General features: G+C 46.2%; 1 protein-coding gene across 2 annotated transcripts in view; it reads right to left on the bottom strand.

The window, feature by feature from the left end:
* NCAPD3 (non-SMC condensin II complex subunit D3) overlaps nt 1-23,287 on the bottom strand; it is a 59,623-nt gene that overhangs the window by 14,900 nt on the left and 21,436 nt on the right. The window contains exons 14-22 of one of the 2 annotated variants that reach the window (XM_006068484.4): nt 19,020-19,096; nt 18,355-18,489; nt 17,389-17,609; nt 11,050-11,241; nt 10,615-10,712; nt 10,412-10,527; nt 2,852-2,959; nt 711-825; nt 511-621 (exon numbers count right to left, since the gene is read on the bottom strand). In XM_006068484.4, coding sequence (XP_006068546.2) covers nt 511-621; nt 711-825; nt 2,852-2,959; nt 10,412-10,527; nt 10,615-10,712; nt 11,050-11,241; nt 17,389-17,609; nt 18,355-18,489; nt 19,020-19,096 — 1,173 coding nt within the window. The remainder of the gene's footprint in view (nt 1-510; nt 622-710; nt 826-2,851; nt 2,960-10,411; nt 10,528-10,614; nt 10,713-11,049; nt 11,242-17,388; nt 17,610-18,354; nt 18,490-19,019; nt 19,097-23,287) is intronic. The other variant, XM_006068485.4, reaches the window with a different exon arrangement.

The following is a 23,287-nucleotide window of genomic DNA, read 5'->3' as shown; positions in this document are numbered from 1 at the left end:
TAAATATTATGATGCTCAAAATACATACACTCCCCACCCCCAGGTTACACGAGACAGACACACTGAGATACTCCTCTATGGCAGTACAAATGCCTTCTGCTAAGGTCAACATATGAATTTTACAGTTTTCGACTTACCTGGAAAATGACCAATAAAATGTAACTGATGATACTTATTTTTGATTATACACATAATCAATATAAGTAAAAAGTTTCGTAAGGAACTTGAAACCTGAGCTAGGCAAACACGATTGTGTCCTTCCCTTCACTTCTCGTTCAGTCAGGAGAGAAAAGGACGCTGCTGAGTTTTGTGTCTGCACCTTTTTTTTTTTGGCCTGGAGAACACTTTGCTCTTATTTAGTTCTGAGATTTTAGAAAAATCTGATGGACAGACTGAGTGTAAAAGCACCACGGGAGCCCCCGTGTACTGACGGTGAGGGCCCTGCAGGGCTGCACCCGCCAGGTACAGATCACTGGCTTACTGGAGACTCCAGTAAGACTCCTCACTCACCCAGGGTGATGACGGCGTGTGCTCTGACCACTGAGGGCATGACCACGCCCTGGACCTGGGAGAGGGGCTGGGAGGCTGGGGCCACACTGCTGCCCGGGGGTGCCTGGGGCCCTGCAGGAGGGAGGGGAGGTGGGCTTACTGTACCACTCAGGGCGAGGCCGGCCCTGGGCAGAGGGCATGGGGCGCGTCAAGGGCCTTACGAGGCTCTCTGCTGGGAGACGCGGCCAGGATAGACAGAATCAGGAGGGTGGTCCTCTGGTCCACTCTGGCTGGACAGAGCTGAGCGATGTCTCCTAAGGTGAAAACATACTTCACCTGCAAAGAGAATGGGTTCTGCAGTAAGAGTATGGCAAAGGAAAACGAACTCTAGCGGGATGAAGGCCGTGTCAGCGGAGTTCTCTTTTTGTCCTGTTAATTAAATGATTGTCTTTTTCCTCCGAAACAAGACACGGCCATTGGAAAAACTCAGCCACTGCCTAAACTAGGGTGACCACATAGTTGTATCATCTCCCTCCAGATACTCCTGCAAGTCAAAGGGGCGCTGGCCAGCAGGTACACTGTGATAACAGGGGTGAGCTCGGCGCTCCCGAGCAAACAGGAACACGGAGCAGCCGACTCACAATCCCGCCACCCACAAGACACCATCCTTGTTTTTCTGGATGACTTTCTTTTCCAAGTATTGTTATGGTCACAGGGCTTCATGCTTGCGTTTCTCCCACACTTACCAATCACACTAGGTTGAAGGCCGCAGTTCTAAATTTCAGCATCAGGCATTCTTTCATGTCAATGTAGACAACAAACACGTGTGACAAATACACAAAAGTATGCTAGAAATCAAGAACGTCATCAAAGCTTACCACGCTATCACCATGCGTCTACGTGACCGAATCCTTTGCTGTCTGCATCGTCTCCGACGCACAGCCCTGCACGCTGGGACAGCGCTCTGCCTCCTCAGAAGGGTCGTGCAGGACGAGGGGGCATAGAGCCTGCTACACACTTTAAATGCACTTTCAAATCGTCCTCCTGGTTAGCTTACTAGTAAGATTCCTCCCGGAACTCACTAAAACCTCAAGGCACCATTACTGTGTCTTTATTGAGAATGTTCAGCTTAATACTTAAGCAACACTGTTTTAATTATTCAATCATAAAAATGCAAGGGTGATATTAACTAAACAGTAAAATGTTAAATAAAGACCTTTTAGAGTAAGAAAGCTAATAATGATATGTGTGCTTAGAGAGACCTGAACATACTGTATCTCAGTGGACTGATGGAATATTTGAATTATATTTAAATAAGAGTGAAGTAAATAATATATATACGGGAAACTTCTCCATATATTTTGACTGAAGGGTAGATTTTGGTGACATACTGAACAGGAAAAATAGGCTTACTAAGGAAAACTCCCTGGTCATATTACACGTTTTTCTTAGACTGGGTAGGGAATCCCAGACCTATCAACAGAGAAAGACCCTCCAGAGAAGCCCTGGGTCTCGGCCACTCTACACACTGTGGCCTCTGACCCAAAACACCAGGGTTCCTATTGATTAGGGTAATTCTAATTACTGAACTGGGAGCGTATTGATGTCTCAGCACAAAGGTTCTTCTCCTCCAAAATATCCAAACATAACCATTGACCCCCAGCTTCAAGTGCGAGGGGGAACTGAACTGAACAGGGGGGAACAGGAGCTGAACAAACAGATGAGGAAAATGGCCAGTTTCCGCCGAGTGAGAGCCTAGCCTGAAAGGCCCTTACTGGACAGTGTCAGATGCCAGAACCAGAAACACCGATGTTTTGCTGACAGCCAGCCCCTAGGCTGAGAAAACAGGCCCCGTGTGCAAAGACTCAAAGGCACCTCTTCCAGATACAATTTCTAAAGTGGGTGCATGTCACACACTCTCACTGCTCCCAGGGCAGGAATTTCTCCAGCTTTCAAACATCTCTTCTTGTTTCACATGTGACCTGGGAACTGTTCTATAGTCTGATGTTCAAACCACTCAGCAGACACAGTAGACAATCTTAAAAAACATCAAACTCAAGCCCAAAGAAGCAAGAGTACTCTCTTCTCACCTGTTACTTCTGAGCTCACAACACACACTGTGTTCTCCCTATTGGATCAGGAATCTCACAGGACCCAACTGGGAGAAGCATTTGCCATCATTTCCCCCAGGTAGTAAGTGAGAAGAAAATGAATAGGTCACCAGTAAAAAATTCTAGAAAAGAAGAGTAAGCACCAGGCTAGGAACACCCTCTCCTGTTCACGGTGCTGCACACACACCACAGAGGCACTCACAGCCCTGCCAGCGCGGGAGGAGGAGGGTGGGGGGACGGCAGCCACTCACCATCAGGTCTTCTCTCATCCGGCCCAGCCCGTCCTCCTTCAGGATGATGTCGGAAAGGTGGCGCACGCAGGTGGCGAGCACGTCCCCAGACGCCTGCGCCAGTAACTCCTGTGGCAAGTCAAAGGTCACCTCTGAGGGGCACCAGGCATCCAGCAGACTGCCCATGGCATACAACTTGCACAGAAGAAACGCTATGGCCTCCAAATGCATAAACTGGAAGCCACGAAAAATCTGAGCCATCATGTTTTTGCATCTTTGCTCTTTCTTTTAGCGACCTGGCAATACGAACTGGTTAAGTGGAATTCACAAAGAATACTTTATGTATAGTCTTTCAAATACACTCTACATACTACATTTTGTATGCATACACATATTTTATATATAAAAGTCTTTTGCATATATAAAGTCTTTCTTTCTACGTTTGCTCTATAAGAGGGAAAGACATCTACTCAGGAAGGTCTAGCGCCCGAATTTCTAAGAGATCTGTAACACCAATGCTCCTCCAATAACAAACACATTGCAATTCTTCCGGCATATGTAGACAGTGAATTAACTGCTGTACTAAAGAGTGTATTTTAAATAAACAGACTAAAAAAAAAAAAAAATAGTTGTTATCCTCCTGGAATGTATTCATTAGAGACAAGTTTTCAGAGTCTCTTGTTAGTGAAAGTGACTTCCAGGGGTCCCATCTCCAGCCCACGCACCTCACCGCCCACAACGGGCTGCAGAGGGTCTCGGCTGCTCCCTGTGACCTGGGTGTCACTAACACCCAGGCCGAGCCGAGCGGCTCCACACCATGACGGGCACCACACTGTCAGACAGTCACTGTCTTTTATATCTTTAGTTTACTTTTAACTGGAGGACAATGACTTTACAGCACTGTGATGGTTTGTGCCAGGTATCCGCATGAACCGGCCACAGGCGCACATGTGTCCCCGCCCTCTGAGACCTCCCGTGCACCCCCCTCCCCTCCCACCCCTCCAGGCGGCCACAAGCACACGCTCTGGGCTCTCTACACCACAGAGCAGCTCCCCCCGCTGTCTATTCCACACACGGTGGTTTCCATGCTCAGCGCCGCACTCTCATGCCCTCCCACCCTCTCCCTCTCTCAGGGTCACATGTCTGCATCTCCTTTGCTGTCCTGTAAATGACATCATCAGTACCATCTTCCTAGATTTTACTTTTTTTCTCAAGTGCACACAGAACATTCTCCAGGAGAGATCACATCCTGGACTGTAAATCAAATATTGGTAAATTTTTAAAAAGTGAAATCATTTCAAGCATCTTTCCTGACAATGCTATGAGATTAGATATCAATAACAGAGGGGAAAAAACTATAAGAAATACAAACACATGGAGGTTAAACTATGCTTCTAAATAACCAACAGATCACTAAAATAATCAAAAAGGAAATCAAAATATGCTTAGAAACAAATGACATGAAAACACAATGACTCAAACCTGTGGGAGGCAGCAAAAGCAGGGGTGGGAAGGCAGTTTATAGCAGCACAAGCCCACCCCAAGAAACAAGAGAGACAGCAAGCAAGTAACCTAACCTTACACCTACAGCAACTACAAAGAGAACAAAAAAAACCCAAAGTTAGTAGAAGAAAGACAACATAAAGACCAGAGCAGAAAGAAGTGAAAAAGACATAAAGGAGACTATAGCAAAGATGAATAAAACCAAAAGCTGGTGCTTTGAGAAAATAAACAAAATTGACAAACAGCAAGGCTCATCAAGGAAAAAAGGGAGAAGACGCAAATGAATAAAATTAGAAATGAAAAAGTTACAACAGACAACAGAGAAATACAAAAGATTGTAAGAGACTACTATGAGCAACCACATGCCAATAACATGGAGAATCTGAAAGAAATGGACAAACTCTTAGAAAAGTATAACCTTCCCAAATGGAACCAGGAAGAAACAGAAAATATGAACAGACCAATCACAAACATGGAAATCAAAACTGTAGTAAAAAAATCTTCCAATAAATAGAAGACCAGGACCAGATGGCCTCACAGGTGAATTCTACCAAAATTTAGAGAAGAGCTAGCACCTATCCGGCTCAAACTCTTCCAGAAAATTGTAGAGGAAGGAAAACTCCCAAACTCACTCTATGGTATCAAAATCAGACAAAGATACCACAAAAAAACAAAGTTACAGGCCAGCATCACTAATGAACATAGATGCAAAAATCCTCAACAAAATTGTAGCTAACAGAATCCAACAGAACATTAAAAGGATCATATATCATGATCAAGTGGACTTTATCCCAGGAACTCAAGGATTCTTCAATACATGCAAATCAATCAATGTGATACAAAATATTAACAGATTTAAAGATAAAAACCAAATGATCATCTCAATAGATTCAGAGAAAGCTGTTAACAAAATTCACCACCCATTTATGGTAAAAACTCTGGAGGAAGCATGGTGGTGGCTCAGCTGTGTCTGACTCTTGAGACCCCGTGGACTGCAGCCCAGCAGGCTCCTCTGTCCATGGGGTTCTCCAGGCCAGAACACTGCAGTGGGTAGCCTATCCGTTCTCCAGGGGGTCTTCCCAACCCAGGAATCAAACCCGGGTCTCCTGCATCTGCAGGCAGATTCTTTACCAACTGAGCTACAAGGGAAGCCTGAAAGTAAGCACAGATGGAACATACATCAACATAATAAAGGCCAGATATGATAAACCCATAGAAAATACTATTCTCAATGATGAAAAAAAAAGCATTTCATCTAGAATCAGGAACAAGACAAGGGTGCCCACTCTGCCAGTATTATTCAACATACTTTTGGAAGTTCTAGCCACAGCAGTCAGAGAAAAAAAAGAAATAAATAAAAGGAATCCAGATTGGAAAAGAAGTAAAAACTTTACAGATGACATGATTCTTTACATAAAAAACCCTAAAGATGCCACCACAAAATTACTGGCACTAATCAATGAACACAGTAAAGTCGCAGAACACAAAATTAATACACAAATCTCTTGCACTCCTATACACTGACAATAAAAAATCAGAAGGATATTCACTTCTGTTTCAGAACTTACTCTACCACGGAATTACCTGTTAACATGTGGGTCTCCCCCACTGCGTGGCAGGGGCCTTAGGAATGGGCAGTCTGACCATCACCCCAGGTAGTGCCCAGCAGCTCAACCACAAGGCGGTACTCCAAGTTTGCCAAACTGCTGGCAAACCACCATCACAACCCAGACTCCTGCGGCTGACGCGGCCTAAAACGTGTGCACGCTCCTGCTGCGCCCTACAGATCAACAGCACAACCTGGAGCTTCTGGAATGAACGTGCTGTGTCCCAGTCGTCTGGGTCCCCAGGCCCCGGCTGCTAGTGAGAGGAAGACTTCAGAGGCTGGTGAGCTGCCGGTCAGCCCGCCCACCCGCCCGCCTCGGGCTCTGTCCCCACAGGCGCTCCCGCCCTGCCTCCAGCTCTGCCCTGAGCACTCCCGCTGACCAGGGCCGTGTCCAGAGGCGCGTCTGTCTGGTCTAGGCAGACCTCAGAACGCTTTTTCTTCAGTTTCCCAAAGTCTGTCTCCTTGCAATTTCCACCTACTGGTCCAAACTGGTCCTAAGTGACCGAGTCACTCTGATCGTCGTCTGGGTCTCCGGTCGCGTGTGCATGGAGCCAGGCCGGCTGCTGCCACGCGCTTCCTCCTCCGGCTGCACACGCCAGGCCCCTCAGCGGCCCTGGCTAGCCTGCTCTGACCCCTCGCTGCCGCTCACCGGGTCTCACCCACCCTGCTCTGATGGCTGTCCTGAGACAGAGGACGGGGCACTGGTCTCAGACTCAACCAGTGCAGACAGCAAGCCCGCACCTCTGCTGCAAACCCAGGCGCCACTCCCAGCGTCCACGCCTGCGCCCGCTGCTGACTGCAGCTCCACAGCGCCGTCAGCTCAGGGCCGCCGACACAGCATCACGCCCACAGTCCTAGCCTTTGGCTCGGTGGTCGTGTCTTTGGTATCTGTTTTTCTCCATAAAACACAGGATATTCATTTATAGAAAAAGAAGAAACAGAGGTATGGCTCTGGTCACCTGGATGGAAATCACCCCCAGCTCCTGGGGCGTATCGGGCCTCAGTCCCTCGTCCACCATGCTGTGGGGGCAGAGCCAAAACCCTGCCTTCTCCTAACACAGCAGTGAGCTCCACACTCTTCCAGTCTCGTTCCTACGTGAGAAGAGAACTCAGCCTTCCCCACAGACGAACAAGGACCCAGCTTACTGTTCTGAGCACCGGGGCCTGTGGCGGGCAGACAGTGCGTCCTCTCGGCCCGGCTTCACCCAGGGCAGACCCTCCTCCAGCCAGGGCTGGGGACCTGGGGTCCAAGCCACAGGCCTGGCTCCATACCAACAAGCAATGCACCTTGGACACCAGCAGGATGGCACCCTCGGCACCCCCCTCTTTCCCTGTGGCACTCTTCCCTCATTATCAGCTTGTTGTTTTATTTTTACCTGTTTTCTGCTATTCACACATGCTCCCTACTTAGGGAATGTTCCTTATTTAAAAGGTTTTCACACACTTTCTTGGATCAGAGATAAATGGTTAGAAATCAAATAAAAGAAGTATTTCTTTTCACCAAGAAGTGTCAAAAAGTTTAGTAAGGAAAATCCCAGACACAGAAAGAGCTGGGCATTTTTAAAATTAAGTAAATTTCAACCTGCTCATACCCTAAGCAAAAAAGTTACACTATGCTGTCTTACTATACCTGTTAACTTATGAGGGAAGGACTTTTTAAAAGGAACTTATACAAGAAAAGGAAGCATAGGAAGGTGGCAGGTAGCTCAGATGAAGCAATAATGTTTTTATTCTAGGAAATGTAAATATATTGGTTGGCCATAAAGTTCGTTTGGGTTTTTCCATAAGATGTTACATAAAAACAAGAGCAAACTTTCTGGCCAACTCAATATTTCAGCAATTATCTAATTTTTGACTTCTAAAATAGTTATTAATAACCCCCAGTCCTATACTGCTTCATCATGATTAGCACCGTTTGGAAGTGTAACCCAGGCATCCCTGGTGGCTCAGACAGTAGAGAATCTACCTAAAAAGTGGAAGACCCGGGCACGATCCCTGGGTTAGGAAGATCACCTGGAGAGGGAATGGCTGCCCACTCCAGTATTCTTCCAGAGAATTCCATGGACAGAGGAGCCTGGCGGGCTACAGTCCTCGGGACTGCAGCGAGTCGGACGTGACTGAGCAACTAACACTTTCACCTTCTTCACTTTCAGGAGTATACTTCATGACAAAAACTGAATACATGGTAATAAGATGACTCATCATTAGAGATACTGAAATGGAGAGCACTCAGAAGTTAACCTAATCCCCCGTCTCCCACAGAACGCTGGTCTGTGAGGGAGCTTCCAGAGGGCGTGTCAGCAGGAGGCGCTGGTACCAGAGACATTAGGGGGAAATAGCACAGAGATCTACCCAAACCTTCTGGCCTGGGGGGGAGCCCCGACCAGGAGGAGAGCGCTTACACACCCTGGGAGGGAGGGGGGAATTGAGGCGGGAGGGGCCACCAGGCTACTGCGAGCACCCAGCCTGAGAGGATGAAGGGACAGCCTTGCCGCTTCCATCTTGGGACCAGGGGCCTGGCAAGCGCGCTTCCTGGAACACACAGAAGAACCATACAAGAAAGATCTTAATGACTCAGATGACAATGATCGTATCACCACTCACCCAGAGTCGGACAGCCTGGAATGCAAGTCAAGTGGGCCCGAGGAAGCATCACTACAAAGCAAGCTAGTGGAGACGATGGAATTTGGGCTGAGCTATTCAAATTCTAAAAGATGATGCTGTGAAAGTGCTGCACTCAATATGCCAGCAAATTTGGAAAACTCAGCAGTGGCCACAGAACTGGAAAAGGTCAACTTTCATTGCAATCCCAAAGAAAGGCAAGGCTAAAGAATGTTCAAACTGTTGCACAATTGCACTCATCACACACGCTGGCAAAGTAATGCTCAAAATTCTCCAAACTAGGCTTCAACAGTATGTGAACCAAGAACTTCCAGATATTCAAGCTGGAGATCAAATTGTCAACATCTCCTGAATCATACAAAAGCAAGAGAATTCCAGAAAAACATCTACTTATGCTTACTAGAGAAGGAAATGGCAACCCACTCCAGTATTCTTGCCTGGAGATTCCCATGGACAGAGCAGACTGGTAGGCTACAGCCCACAGGGCTGCAAAGAGTCAGACATGACTGAGCGACTTCACTCACTCATGCTTTATTGATTATGCTAAAGCCTTTGACTGTATGGATCACAACAAACTGTGGAAAACTCTTAAAGAGATGGGGCTACCAGACTACCTAACCTGTCTCCTGAGAAACCTGTATACAGGTCAAGAGGCAACCCTTAGAACCGGACATGGAACAACAGACTGGTTCCAAATTGGTAAAGGAGTATATTGCCAAGGCTGTGTATTGCCACCCGGCTTATTTAATTTCTATGCAGAGCACATCATGCCAAATATTGGGCTGGATGAAGCACAAGCTGGAATCAAGATTGCCAGGAGAAATATCAATAACTTCAGATATGCAGATGACACCACCCTTATGGCAGAAACTAAAGAAGATCTAAAGAGCCTCTTGATGAAGGTGAAAGAGGAGAGTGAAAAAACTGGTTTAAACTCAACATTCAAAAAACTAAGATCATGGCATTTGGTCTCATCACTTCATGGGCAAACAGACAGGGAAACAATGGCAACAGTAACCGACTTTATTTTCTTAAGCTCCAAAATCACTGCAAATGGTGACTGCAGTCATGAAATGAAAAGACACTTGCTCCTCAGAAGAAAAGCTATGACAAACCTAGACAGCATACCAAAGAGCAGAGACATTTCTTTTTCCACAACGGTCTGTCTAGTCAAAGCTATGGTTTTTCCAGTGATCATGTAGGGATGTGAAAGTTGGACTATAAAGAAAGCTGAGAGCCAAAGAATTGATGCTTTTGAACTGTGGTGTTGGAGAAGACTCTTGAGAGTCCCTTGGACTGCAAGGAGATCCAATCAGTCTATCCTAAAGGAGATCAGCCCAAAATATTCATTGGAAGGACTGATGCTGAAGCTGAAACTCCAATACTTTGGCCACCTGATGTGAAGAGCTGACTCATTTGAAAAGACCCTGATGCTGGGAAAGATTGAAGATGGAAGGAGAGGGGACGACAGAGGATCTATGGTTGGATGGCATCATCGACTCAATGGACATGAGTTTGAGCAAGCTCCAGGAGTTGGTGATGGACAGGGAAGCCTGGCGTGCTGCAGTCCATGGGGTCACAAAGAGTCGGACACGAGCGAGTGACTGAAGTGCCCAGGATGCATGCTTCCTAGAAGACAGTGGTGCCCAGAACCAAGGAGGTGACCTCCTGAAGGTGCTGTGTCTTTAGCAGCCAAGCTCTTCTTGGGGAATGTCAACTGCTTGTCAGATGGGCGCTTCCCTAGAGACCTAACTGCCCTTCTAGGCTGGCTGAGGAGCACCCCAGCCTCAGGGCAGAGCGCTGTGTCTGCACGTGGACGGGCGGCAGCCGCACACGAGTCTGCAGTGTACCTGCTCCTCCGCCGGTGTCCCTGCAGCTGCCCGGCACAGGCTCTGTAAAGTGTCAACAGCTGGGGTGATCAACATTGTCGACCAGCAGAATCCATTCAGCTTTTTCTTGAGAACATCTAAAAAGAGTCAATTCCCTCCAGGTTTTTAACTCTCAAAATAAAGTGAGAGGCAAGGCTTTTCACGACTCCCTGGCAGACACTCACCTGCCACTGTGTCCCGGGTGCTCTGAGGAAGGTGCTTGGCGATGTGCCGGATGACACACAGGATGTGCCCCAAGGTGTCTTCACTGGGGCTCTGCTGGCTGGGGAGAGGGCAGAGGAAGAGTCAGTGCAGAAGCCCGGGAGGCACCGCTGCCGACACAGCGCCTTCTTCCGGATTATAGTACTTCCGGATTATAGGACCGGAGGGAGGAGGGAGCCCGGCCCACAAGCCACGCTGCGGAACGCGGCGGCACTTACTGTTCTTGGACAATCAAAGCTTAACAGTGATTCCATTTTCCCTCTTGCTTTTTATACCAGAATTTAAAGGAAAGACCCATGTACACAAACAGCTATGAGAGGGCCCACTTCCTCAAGACACAAGCCCTGTGTCCAGGACTCCCTCATGTCTGGTGGCAGCTCTGTGACAAGCGTGCGAACCTGCTCATCCTCTCCCAGGCCTCGATGACGGTGGAGTAGTCCAGCACGGGCGACGCACCAGCCACCTTGGCGAGCAGCATCCAGGCGGGCGCAGAGTGCTCCTTTTCCGTGTGGGAGAGCACGTTGTTTACAAAAGTGGGGGAGAATCTATCTTTCCGGGACCAGATATGAAAAGCCTTGTTTAAGTAGCAGCTGGAAAAGAGACGGAAAGCAGGACTGTGACTGTGAGCACACCAGCCTCGGACCACCCCTCAGTCCAGGGTGTGGGCTTCTGCAGCAGCCTCTCCTCCGGTACAGCAGCCACACAGGGGTTCCTGCCCAGGGGCACGTCTGACACCAACCGAGGTGTCCTTCCAAATGCTACAACACCAAATAAGGTATTATTAACCCACCTCCTCCCCAAAGTTTTTACTTTTAAAGGGAAGAATAAAGTTTCAGAATACACGTGAAAGTGAAGCTGCTTAGTCGTGTGCGACTCTTTGTGACCCCGCGGACTGTAGCCTACCTGGCTCCTCCCTCCATGGGATTCTCCAGGCAGGAGTACTGGAGTGGGTTGCCATTTCCTTCTCCAGGGGATCTTCCCGACCCAGGGATCAAACTCAGGTCTCCCGCATTCCAGGCAGACGCTTTAACCTCTGAGCCACCAGGGAAGAATACACGTGAGACCCTCTAAAACTTGTATGTACACATATGTGGTAGGATGCCAATAACACATACATCCAGAGCTTATGAGGTTTTAGTGATAAAACATGTAGACAATGTCCTTTTTCAATGGAAGGACTGCAGAGAAATAACATCCCAGAGGTGAAATATGGTGGTATTAAAGGAGCTCAACTTTGCTATGACCTGTCAAAACCACGCAGAATTACATATTTCAAACTTTTCTAAAAGAAAACAAAAAATTCTTCTGATGCATTAAAGTGTCTGTGTGGTGTCACTGCTACTTTTAGACCATTTTTTGTTTTATTTTTTCCCATAGCAGTGAATGACATGACTCATGAGACAAATGTAACATTTTATATTTAAGTGGAAAAACAAATACATTCCTTCCCCAAGTAATTTCTTCTGCTGCTAGGAACGCACGCGCGCACACACACACACACTCAGATTAGCAAAATTTTTTCATTAAATGAAAAAAACAATTCTCAGAGCGTGCAGAAGGTGACTACAAGAAAATAAACACACCCATACACAGTAAGCATACGCATATAAATGAATGGTTTGCATTTATAAATTAGCTTTTATCTAAAAAATCTATCTAGAGTTTTACTGCAAATGACTAACATGATTCAAACCTGACTGCTGTCCAAAACCAAGATAGAGTGAATTGACAAATATTTTTAAAATTTATCTACAAGAATCACACAGAATATTAAATGACATTTACTACAGGAAGCCAACAGAATGGGAAGAAGTGTCCTCTGAACTTAAGAGTTTCAAGAGCTCAAATCCAGCTCCTCTGGAGGGTGGTCACACACACCCTCCACCAGCGCTGAGCTGTCCCCAAAGGCCCCCTGACTGGACCCAGTCAGTATCAACCCACTGCGGTCACAAGAATGCAGCTCAGCAAACACCACCTGGGCTTCCTGAAAAGCACGGCTGGCCGCTAGCCTGAGACCCACCCAACGCACCCTCGGGGCCCCTCTCCCTTAAGCTGCAGTCCACTGTCTGACTGGTACACTAATTCCTGTGCGTCTATCACACCAGATGCTGATGCTGAGACGCTCTGTTCCACATCCTCTGCTCCAATCTACAGCCGAGCCTGATGACTCCCTCCACCACCAGAAGTGCCAAGAGCAGGCATTTAAAGCAGGACTCCAGGCACAGCACTCCCCTGCCCTGGCTGGCCCCAACTCTGCTTGCCGGGCCAGAAATCCCCTAGCAGCCCTGTCATTTAGGATCTGAGAGGGTCAGGCCTCAGTCTTTGTGCTGCCATTTCCTGCCTGGAGACCCTCACCATCAGGCCGGTCTAGCTCATCTCAACTCTTTCCACCTCCAGAGATGACTGCAGTCATGCCGCCATCAACAGGAAGCCACTCTAAGCCAGACAAAGAAAAGGAGACAGAAACCATATAGGGGAAAGAAAAAACAAAAAAGCAACTTCTAGGAAATTATCCGGGAAAACATCTACATAGCCTACAGGACATCTATAGGAAAAGATCTATAGGAAAAACCTATATAACATCTACAGGAAAAAATTCTTAAAAAATCCATTAACCATAAAGAAAACCACTAACAAACTGAACTCATCAAAAGACACCATTAAGAGACTAAAGACGCAAACACTGGGCTGGGGGAGAGGAATCTGTAATGCACACAACAGTGTTTCTACACGTTTGAACGCTTTTGGGTGAACAAGCAAAAGAGCAATAGACAGCCTGATTAAAAACCGGGGCACGATATCTGGGCAGGTAATACACATGTGAATATCTAGATGCTAATCCAGCTATGAAAGGGGCTCAACCGCATCAGTCACCATGGCAGTGCAAATTAAGACCACCAAGAAATACAAGCACTGGCCACCAAAATGACTAAAAAGAAAGACCAAGGGCACACAGACAGGGAGCAACTGCAGCTCTCTGAAGTGCTTCCAGCCGGGCACCACCACTCTGGAGCGCTGTCTGCGGCGACTTAAGGGAGGATAAGAGCACGCCCAACAGCACTGCTCCTGGGGACACGCGCCACAGAGATGTGCACCACAGACGTGCCCAGAACAGTCACAGCATTTCCCCTCACAATGGAAAACTGGAAACGATCCATCATCAGCCAACAGTCGACAGGATACATCAACTGTGGCTTCTTCATGAACGTGAGACACACGGGCAACGACGACGGTGGATGAGCTACAGCTGCACAGCCACCTGAGCGGGCCTGGCTCTTCTTTGAGTGGAAGGAGTCAGACTCACAAAGAGCAGAGACCATGTAATCCGCTCGTGGGAAGAGGAGGCGCAGAGAAACCACACCTGGTGCTGGAGTCAGCGGCACCGCCTCTGAGGCGAGACGGAGAACACCGGAGGGAAAGGGCGGGTGCTGCTCGGCCGAGCAAGGCTCTGCCTCTGGACTCGGGGGGCACACCCACATAGGCCGCGTCTTCTGCGCTGCAGCGGCTTCTTTACCCACTGAGCCAGAAAGAGCAGACGTGGAAGGCGAGGGAGTGGAAGGCTGTGGCTGAGCCACAACACACGCCAGGGCTCTTGGCTTCTGGCCAGGGATGAGGCTTGAGCGCTCAGAACTTTTGTGCAATCAAGTTTTACTCAAGTATAAAGGAGACAGAGAAAGCTTCTGACATAGACATCAGAAGGGGGCATAAAGAATACTCTCCTGCTAGTTTTTCGCCGGATGTTGTATAGTGACTGCTGCTGCTAAGTCGCTTCAGTCGTGTCCGACTCTGTTCGACCCCAGAGACGGCAGCCCACCAGGCTCCCCCGTCCCTGGGATTCTCCAGGCAAGAACACTGGAGTGGGTTGCCATTTCCTTCTCCAATGCATGAAAGGGAAAAGGGAAAGTGACACGACTCTTAGCGACCCCATGGACTGCAGCCCACCAGGCTCCTCCGTCCATGGGATTTTCCAGGCAAGAGTACTGGAGTGGGGTGCCATTGCCTTCTCCTAACTTGAAGACAGAGTTTAGGGTAAATGCATAGTACATTAACATAGCTTAAGATAAACATTTCCATAAGAAAAATGCATTGGTTAACTCAAGGTTTGAGAAAAGTTCAGGTGGAACCAGGTGTCATTATGGCAACACAGTATTTTAAGAGAAACCTCTTTTTAAATCTGTACAGAGAAGGAAAAAAAATATGGCTAGTTTGTTTCCTCCTGTAGCTTGAGAGAGAGAAAACAATGTCTGACACTTGCAGCCTATTTCCTCCATGTGGAGACCCCTGGCCTTCCTGCCTGTTACCCTCTCAGGAGAAGGGGAAAGATATACCCAATTGAATGCAGAGTTCCAGAGACTACCAAGGAGAGATAAGAAAGTCTTCTTAATTGAACAATGCAAAAAAAGAGAGGAAAAAAACAGAATGGGAGAGACTAGAGATCTCTTCAAAAAACTGGAGATACGAAGGAACTATTTCATGCAAAGATAGGGACAATAAACGGCAGAAACGATAAGGACCTAAAGGAAGCAGAAAAGATTAAGAAAAGGTGGCAAGAATACACAGCAGAAATATACAAAAAAGGTCTTAATGATCCGGATAACCACGGAGGTGTGGTCACTCACCTAGAGCCAGACATCCTGGAGTACAAAGTCAACTGGGTCTTAGGAAGCATCACTACGAACAAACCTAGTGAAGGTGATGAAATTCCAGCTGAGCTATTTCAAATCCTAAAAGATGATGTTCTGAAAGTGCTGCACTCTATGCCAGCCGGCTTGGAGAACTCAGCAGTGGCCACGGGACTGGAAAAGGCCAGTGTTCATTCCAATCCCAGAGAAGGACGACACCAAAGAATGTTCAAACTACCGCACAATTGTGCTCACTTCACATGCTAGCAAGGTAATGCTCAAAATGCTTCAAGCTAGGCTTCAGCAGTACGTGAACCAAGAACTTACAGATGTACAGCTGGGTTTAGAAAAGGCAGAGGAACCAGAGATCAAATTGTCAGCATTTGTTGGATCACAGAGAAAAAAGCTAGGAATCCCAGAAAAACATCTACTTCTGCGTCACGGACACTGCAAAAGCCTTTCACTGTGGATCACAACAAACTGTGGAAAATTCTTAAAGAGATAGGAACACCAGACCACCTTACCTGTCTCCTAGTTAAAAAGCAACACTTAGAACCTTACATGGAAAAAATGAATGGTTCAAAACTGGGAAAAAGAGTACGACAAGGCTGTGTATTGTCACTCTGCTTATTTAACTGCTATGCAGAGCACATCATGCGAAATGCTGGGCTGGATGAATCCCAAGCTGGAATCAAGCCTGCAGGGAGAAACATCAACAACCTCAGATATGTAGATGGTACCACTCTAATGGCAGAAGATGAAGAGGAACTAAAGAAGAGCCTCTTGATGAAGGTGAAAAAGGACAGTGAAAAAGCTGGCTTGAAATTCAACATTCAAAAAACCAAGATCATGGTATCTGGTCCCATCGCTTCATGGTAAACAGAAGGGGGAAAAGAGGCAGCAGTGACAGACTTTATTTTCTTGGCTCCAAAATCAATGCAGATGGTGACTTCAGCCATGAGGTTAAACGACCCTTGCTCCTTGGAAGGAAAGCTATGATAAACCTAGACAGTGCATTAAAAACCAAAGAAATCATTTTGCTGAAAAAGGTCCATATAGTCAAAGCTATGGTTTCTCCATAGTCATGTATGATTGTGAGAGTTGGGCCATAAAGAAGGCTGAGCACCAAAGAATTGATGCTTTTGAACTGTGCTGCTAGAGAAGACTCTTGAGAGTCCCTTGGACTGCAAGGAGATCAAACCAGTCAATCCTAAAGGAAATCAACCCTGAATATTCATTGGAAGGACTGATGCTGAAGCTGAAGGTCCAATACTCTGGCCACCTGATGCAAAGAACAGACTCATTAGAAACGACCCTGAACCTGGAAAAGATTGAAGGCAGGAGGAGAAGGGGACGGCAGAAGACGAGATGGCTGGATGGCATCACGACTTGATGGACATGAGTCTGAGTGAGCTCCGAGAGAGGGTGAAGGGCGGGGAGGCCTTGTGCACGGCCATCCGAGTGTTTGCTGAGAGTCAGGCATGACTCAGTGACTGAACAGCAACAACATGACACTAACCCTGCTACTCTTCCCACTGGATGCTGATTCCTCTGTACAAGCACAGAAACAAGTAGGGAGGTACTTCTTGCACAGTAAAGCAAACAAAGAAAGGAGAACACAGGCAAAGGAGCACAAAGGCCAGCTGCTAGATTCCTGCAGCAGAAACTAATACCGATCAGTGCAGTGCCAACTCGTCACCACACTGCTCCCTGCACAGCAAACACCAACATATATCCAACGGAAAGAACACTGTGGTGTGATTAAGTCATCAATCCAACAAAATGTCAGAAAAAGTCTAATGTGTCCTAATTAGGAAGTCATCTATCACAACTGGTACTGTGGAAAGTTAATGTCAATACAGTAAATTCATTAATGCTTTCTACTACATATTAAGACATCAATTCGAAGCTGGGGAACACTCAGAAAGGCAAAGGAAGGCTTCACAAAAACTGTCACCACAAAAGCTAAGAGACTTGAACTAGGTCAACAGAAAGAGACTAAGATTGAGTCTTTGTATATCAAGCAATTTGGAGAGCTGATTTTCCAGTATCAACCCAGGAACTGATAATCAAGGCCCATCCATGAGGACATGCAGCTGCCCAGGAAAAGCGTACCCCAGCTTCCGGCTGTCCGTGTCCAGCAGCGTCAGCAGCGCCCAGGCGAGCGCCTGGCCGCCGTCTGCATCGTGGCCCTCGCTGTGGTGCTGGATGCTCTGCAGCAGGAGCCGGTCCAGGCACTCCAAGGCCTTGTCCTGCACGCTGCTCTCGTCGTCCGTCACGGCTGGGACCACGCCCCCCAGCCAGGCCTTCTGTATCTGCACACACTGCGGCTGGGCCTGAGAAGTCCAAGTCAGCAAGTCATAAGGGTGCGAGCTCAGGTCGGGGCCGCTATGAGCCCTGTTTTAGGACGTGTTATTAGTAGTTCCAACACAATGACAAACAAATCCTAACAGTGGAAAAATGTCAACCCTCCAGATACAAGTGAAAACCAAGTTCAAGCTCCAGTTACTATAAAGCACAGCATACTGACATTTTAGACTTAAAGTGATTATCTATCACTGGTAGTAAAGCAGCACTTTTCTGGAATAATTCAAGATTTAGAGAAAAAATATCTATCTCAAGAAAGAACCAGAAAAGATGCTAATGAAGAAAGTCAAACCAGGCATTGCTTAAAGTCTTCTACTGTGAAATAAGAAAAAACACTTTAAAAATTCTTCAAAAACTAACTAGCTGGCAGAAGTAAATTGTACATAGGATTAGTGGATCTGCTCCTTTGGCAATATCACCTATACAGGTTTCAATGGACAAAAAGTAATGTAGGCCTCTGGCCTAACCAAACAGATTTTAAACTTCACATTTCTGTGTGAGATGCATGCTGACTATTAGCGTTTTCCAGCACTAGTCCGCATGACACATGCATATTTAACAGGAAATGCGATCCAGCACAAGCGGTGGAGAGACTCCTCTCTGTACACCGCTGGGGCCACGGCGGCTCGGGAGGGTTTCTAACGGGCACGCCATCATTAGGCTGGGTTATCCTGACGGAGAAGGGCACCTCAGATACACCGTGGCCGGCCTCACCAGGAGCAGCTCGGTGAGAGACTGCAGGGCCTGCTTGCGGACGGACACCGCGACGTCCCGGCAGCGGTCCTGCAGGATGCTGAGCTCGTCCTGCAGACCCGCGACGTCGCAGTGCTTCAGGAGGTTCACCAGGACCTAGAAGGTACATGGGTCACACCGAGGGGCGACACAGGCACCGGTCAGCACAGACTGCACACGAACAATTCCTTCAAGTTCCTGACTCTCATTTTTGAGATCACTGATCTGTCACTCCTCCCAGTAATAGCCCACCTCTTAGAATCTGAGGAAATTTAAGACCTCTCTGGAGAAAATCTGACATATAGTTTACATCAACATGTACTCAGAAACCATTTCAGGGGTTTCATGACCCCTAACCCTATCAAAATCCATCTGTGGTCCCCAGGTTAAGAATCCCTACTCTAAAAAAATGAATTAAGGATCTAAAATTGTGGTTCCTAGGAAGCCAGCAATCCAGCAGGCCACTTAAGAACAGAGGATCCTTCAGTTCATCTGTGTAATTTCCATTTAACAGGGACAAGGTGAACTAGCCTCAAGTGAAATGTGAGTACTGAGTATGACAGAACAGTTTTTAAAACAGTCTCTTGCACCTTGAAGCTGTTAGTGCTTCAAAAGAGGGTATGAAAAGAATGTCCAGAAAAACACACCTGGACCGCAGACTTCCTGACGCTGGTCTTCTCGTCGCCGACCCTATTCCTCAGTGACACCAGGAAACCCATTTCTGCTGAGGAAACACAAAGAAGTCATTACAGCCTGAGGCCAGCAGAGCCCCAGCCTCTCAGCACACACTCCTGAGAGCATGCACCAATCCAAAACTGGCCAGTTAGCTGGTTTTAAATCATAAGAAACCACAGCATGAAATCATGTAGAAAAAGAAGAAACTTCAAATAATTACCTCTTATTTGATAGGTACAATAATGCAGAAGTAGTAGTAGAGTAGTAACATTTCAAAAGAGTATAAATTCTGGAAAATTAAGCTTTAAACTGGGCTCCTAAGACTAAAATTCTGAATGAATTTATTTAGATTTTTTCATTCTATTTACTACAAATGGGAAGATGTAAACCATTGGGTGTTTTAAAGACTAAATAAGACAATATAGAACAGGAGTTTTAAAACCCTCTCATCAAGTCCCTTTACACTATTAGATATTACTGAAGACTTGTAAGAGGTTTTTTTTTTTTTTCTTTCAAATAAATGTGGATGATAGCTTTTTAACATGAATTAGAAACTTAAAATGAGAATTATAAAAAGATTTAATAATTCATCTTAAGATACCAAATAAATGGCATACATTTTAACTGAAAAATAAAGTAGTGAAGAGAATGGCACTGATTTACATTTTGCAAACTCTTTAATGTCAGACTTAAAAGACAGCTGGGTTGTCATCTCTGCTTCTATCCGCTTTTGCCTGTCTGGGACCTCTGTCTGCAAAACTCCAAAGTACACTTTTGAGAAAACCAGAGAGTAAAAGGTAACTGATGTCTTAATATTACTATGAAAACGGTACTAACTTCAAGGGCCCACTGAAGGAGGCTTAGGGATCCCAAACCACACTTGAGAAATGCTGATGCACAAGAAAGAACAGTAGAAAATAAAACAATACGGAACACAATAAAGAAAGTCAATGAAATCAAAGTAGGTTATTTAAGATCAACCAAACTAATACTTTCCTAGACAGAAAATAACAGATGAGTCTAACTGCTAAAATCAGGAATGAAGGAGGGACAAGGTTATGAATACTATGAACAGTTTTATGCTAACACATTTAAGTAACCTGGATTAAATATCTATATATTATTAAAGATATACATTAGGAAAACTAACTCAAGAAGAAATAAAGACTGAATACACAGTAACAAGTAAAGGGACTGAACTAGTAAGCAAAATATTTCACACACATGCACAAAGGGTCAGGACCAGATGGCTCTACTGGAGCCTGCCAACTATTAACAAAACACCAATTAACAAAAACTAAAACAATGCTTCCTAAACTCTTTCAAAAAACTAGAATCCCTACATCACTTTCCACCTCGTTCTATGAAGCCAGTATTATCCTGAAAGCAAAACAAGACAAAATAGCTCAAGAAAACAGCAGACCAAAATCTCTTGTGAATACAAACATAAAATCCTCAGCAAGAGCCTTCCCTTGGGTCCAGCAGTGCAGACTCCAAGCTTCCAAGGCAGGGGACACAGGTTTGTTCCCTGGTCGAGAAGCCATATGCCCCGTGGTAAGGCCAAAAAATAAAAAATTAAAAACAAAAATCCTCAGCAAAATATTAGCAAATTAACCCAGCAAAATACAAAAGGGATTATACTCCATGCTTGGGATTTATCCGAGGACATGGGAAGATCATTCACTGTGATATGCCATCACAGAACAGAGGACCAAGGCCACATGATCATCTCCACAGATGCAGAAGTGGTGCATGCAAAACCCTACACCCGTTCACAATAAAAACAGTCAACAAAGTCAGAAAACAGGAAACTTCCTCACAGTGATAAAGGTCATCCTGAAGCAACGCAGACCTAGCACCACACTCGACGGGAAAGACAAATGGAAGACATGGGTGTCTACTTTCCCTACTTCCACTCCGCTAGCAGTCCCAGTGCGGAAAACAGGCAAGAAAAAGAAACAAAGGCATTCAGATTAGAAAAAAGAAGTAACTATTCTCACAGATGGCATGATCTGATAGGTAGAAAATCTTAAGGAATCTCACACACACACACACACACACACACACACACACACACAAAACCTTTTAAGGCTAGTAACTGATTTAGCAACATTGCAGGATACAAGATCCATCATTAAAATCAGTTGTATAAACTATCAATAAACAATCAAAATGAAATTAAGGAAGCAATTTCACTTATAATAAACAAAGAGAATAAAATACTTAGGAATAAGTGTAAACAGCAAGAGTTACACACTGAAAACTATAAAACATCACTGAAATGAATTAGAGGAGACCTAACTATAGAAAGGCATCCCTTGTTCATGGGCTGGAAAGCTTAGTGTCGTTACGGTGGCAATATATCCCACACTGGCACTCCCTGGTAGGTCAGCTGGTAAAGAATCCGCCTGCAATGCAGGAGACCCCGGTTTGATCCTGGGTCGAGAGGATCCCCTGGAGAAGGGAAAGGTGACCCACTCCAGTATTCTTGGGCTGCCCTTGTGGCTCAGCTGGTAAAGAATCTGCCTGCAGTGTGGGAGACCTGAGTTCGATCCCTGGGTTGGGAAGATCCCCTGGAGAAAGGAAAGGCTACCCACTCCAGTATTCTGGCCTGGAGAATCCCATGGACTGTATAGTCCAATAGGTCGGAAAGAGTTGGACAATTTGATATTTACAGTGAAAGATGGATCCCTAACTCACATCATACGCAAAAATTAACTCAAAATTGAACCAAGACCAAAATGTTAAGAGCTAAAACTATAAAACTCTTAGAACACCATCAAGAAAGTGAAAAGATAACCCTAAGAATGAGAAGAACAGGTGTGCAAATCATATCCGAAAAGGATCTGGATGTAGAAAATATGAACTTTTACCTCAAAAATCAAAAGATAAATGGACATGGGTTGTTTCCATTTTTTGGCTACTGTGAAGGATGCTTCTACCAACATCCTCATTCCATGTGGTGCATGAGTGCGGATGTTGTGTATGAGTGTGTGTGTGGATTCACTCTTTTCTTCCCTTGTGGTTGCACACTAAGCAGTGGAACTGCTGGGTCATGTGGTGACTCTACGTCTAACATTTTGAGGAACTGCCAGAATGAACGAACGCACAAAATGTGGTCCACCCATACAAGGGGCTATATGCAGCCACCAAGAGGAGCAGAGCGCTGATGCAGTAGTGCACGCCTCACCGCAGATGAGCCTTGAAAACAGACGGCAAAGCAGCTGTCTGCACAAGGCTGCATGTTCTAGGGTTGCACTTGTGTGAACTGTCCAGAACAGGAGGATCCACAGACGGGGGGAGCACAGGGACTGACTGCTCGTGGGGATGAGGTTTCCCACTCAGTTAATGAGAAGCTTCTGGAAGTTGATTACACAAATCTATGAACCACTAACAACCACTGGATTCAACATACTTTAAACGGTGACTTTTATGAATTATCTCTCAAAACAAAAAACACCAACAACGGTACTTATTAGCACAGTATCTGGCATGTAGTAACTATACAAATTTTTAACGTACAGTTAATGCCAACAACACAAGTCATTTTAGTTTATCAAAAATAAGGTGGGAACATGGGCTCTTTACCTCTGGCAAGCTCTTATCATTTAGACGCATCATTAAAGCAATACAGTAGCGTTTGGAAACGTCTGTACAACAGTGAGAATCCACTATTGGATTCTGAGGCGGAGGAGAAAGACTTGTGCTCATCTACTCCTCTGAGAACACCAAAATTGCGACTAGCTGTTGAACAACCATCAACAGGAGAATGTTGGATCTCACCAAAAAAAACATACCCCCACGTCCCAGGGCAAAGGAGAAACCCTAACAGGATGGCAGGAGGGGCAAAACTGCGTTTAGAATCAAACCTCATACCCACCAGAGTCGCTCAGAGGGTGCAAACAGAACCCTGTCTGCACCAGGACCCAGGAAAAGGAGCGGTGACCCCCACAAGAGACTCAGTCAGACCGGCCTGAGAGTGTCTGAGTGTCTCCTGCGGAGGCACAGGTCAGCAGTGGCCTGCCCTGGGGACGGAGCGCTGGCTGCAGCAGGCTGGGGGGCGTGGCATCTGGCCAAAGTCCTCTTGGAGGAGGTCGCCATTAGCCCCACCACAAAGCCACCACGTGGAGGACGCACAGAATGGAGAACAATTATACCAAAGAACTTCTCACACTGCTGCAAAAGTTCTAGGGCCCACAACAGACTTCCCAACCTGGGGATCCGGCAAAGGGACTGAGAA

This window comes from Bubalus bubalis, chromosome 16 (assembly GCF_019923935.1).
Source record: "Bubalus bubalis isolate 160015118507 breed Murrah chromosome 16, NDDB_SH_1, whole genome shotgun sequence".
NCBI classification, from domain to species: Eukaryota; Metazoa; Chordata; class Mammalia; order Artiodactyla; family Bovidae; genus Bubalus; species Bubalus bubalis.
This window is presented reverse-complemented; position numbering and strand designations above follow the sequence as displayed.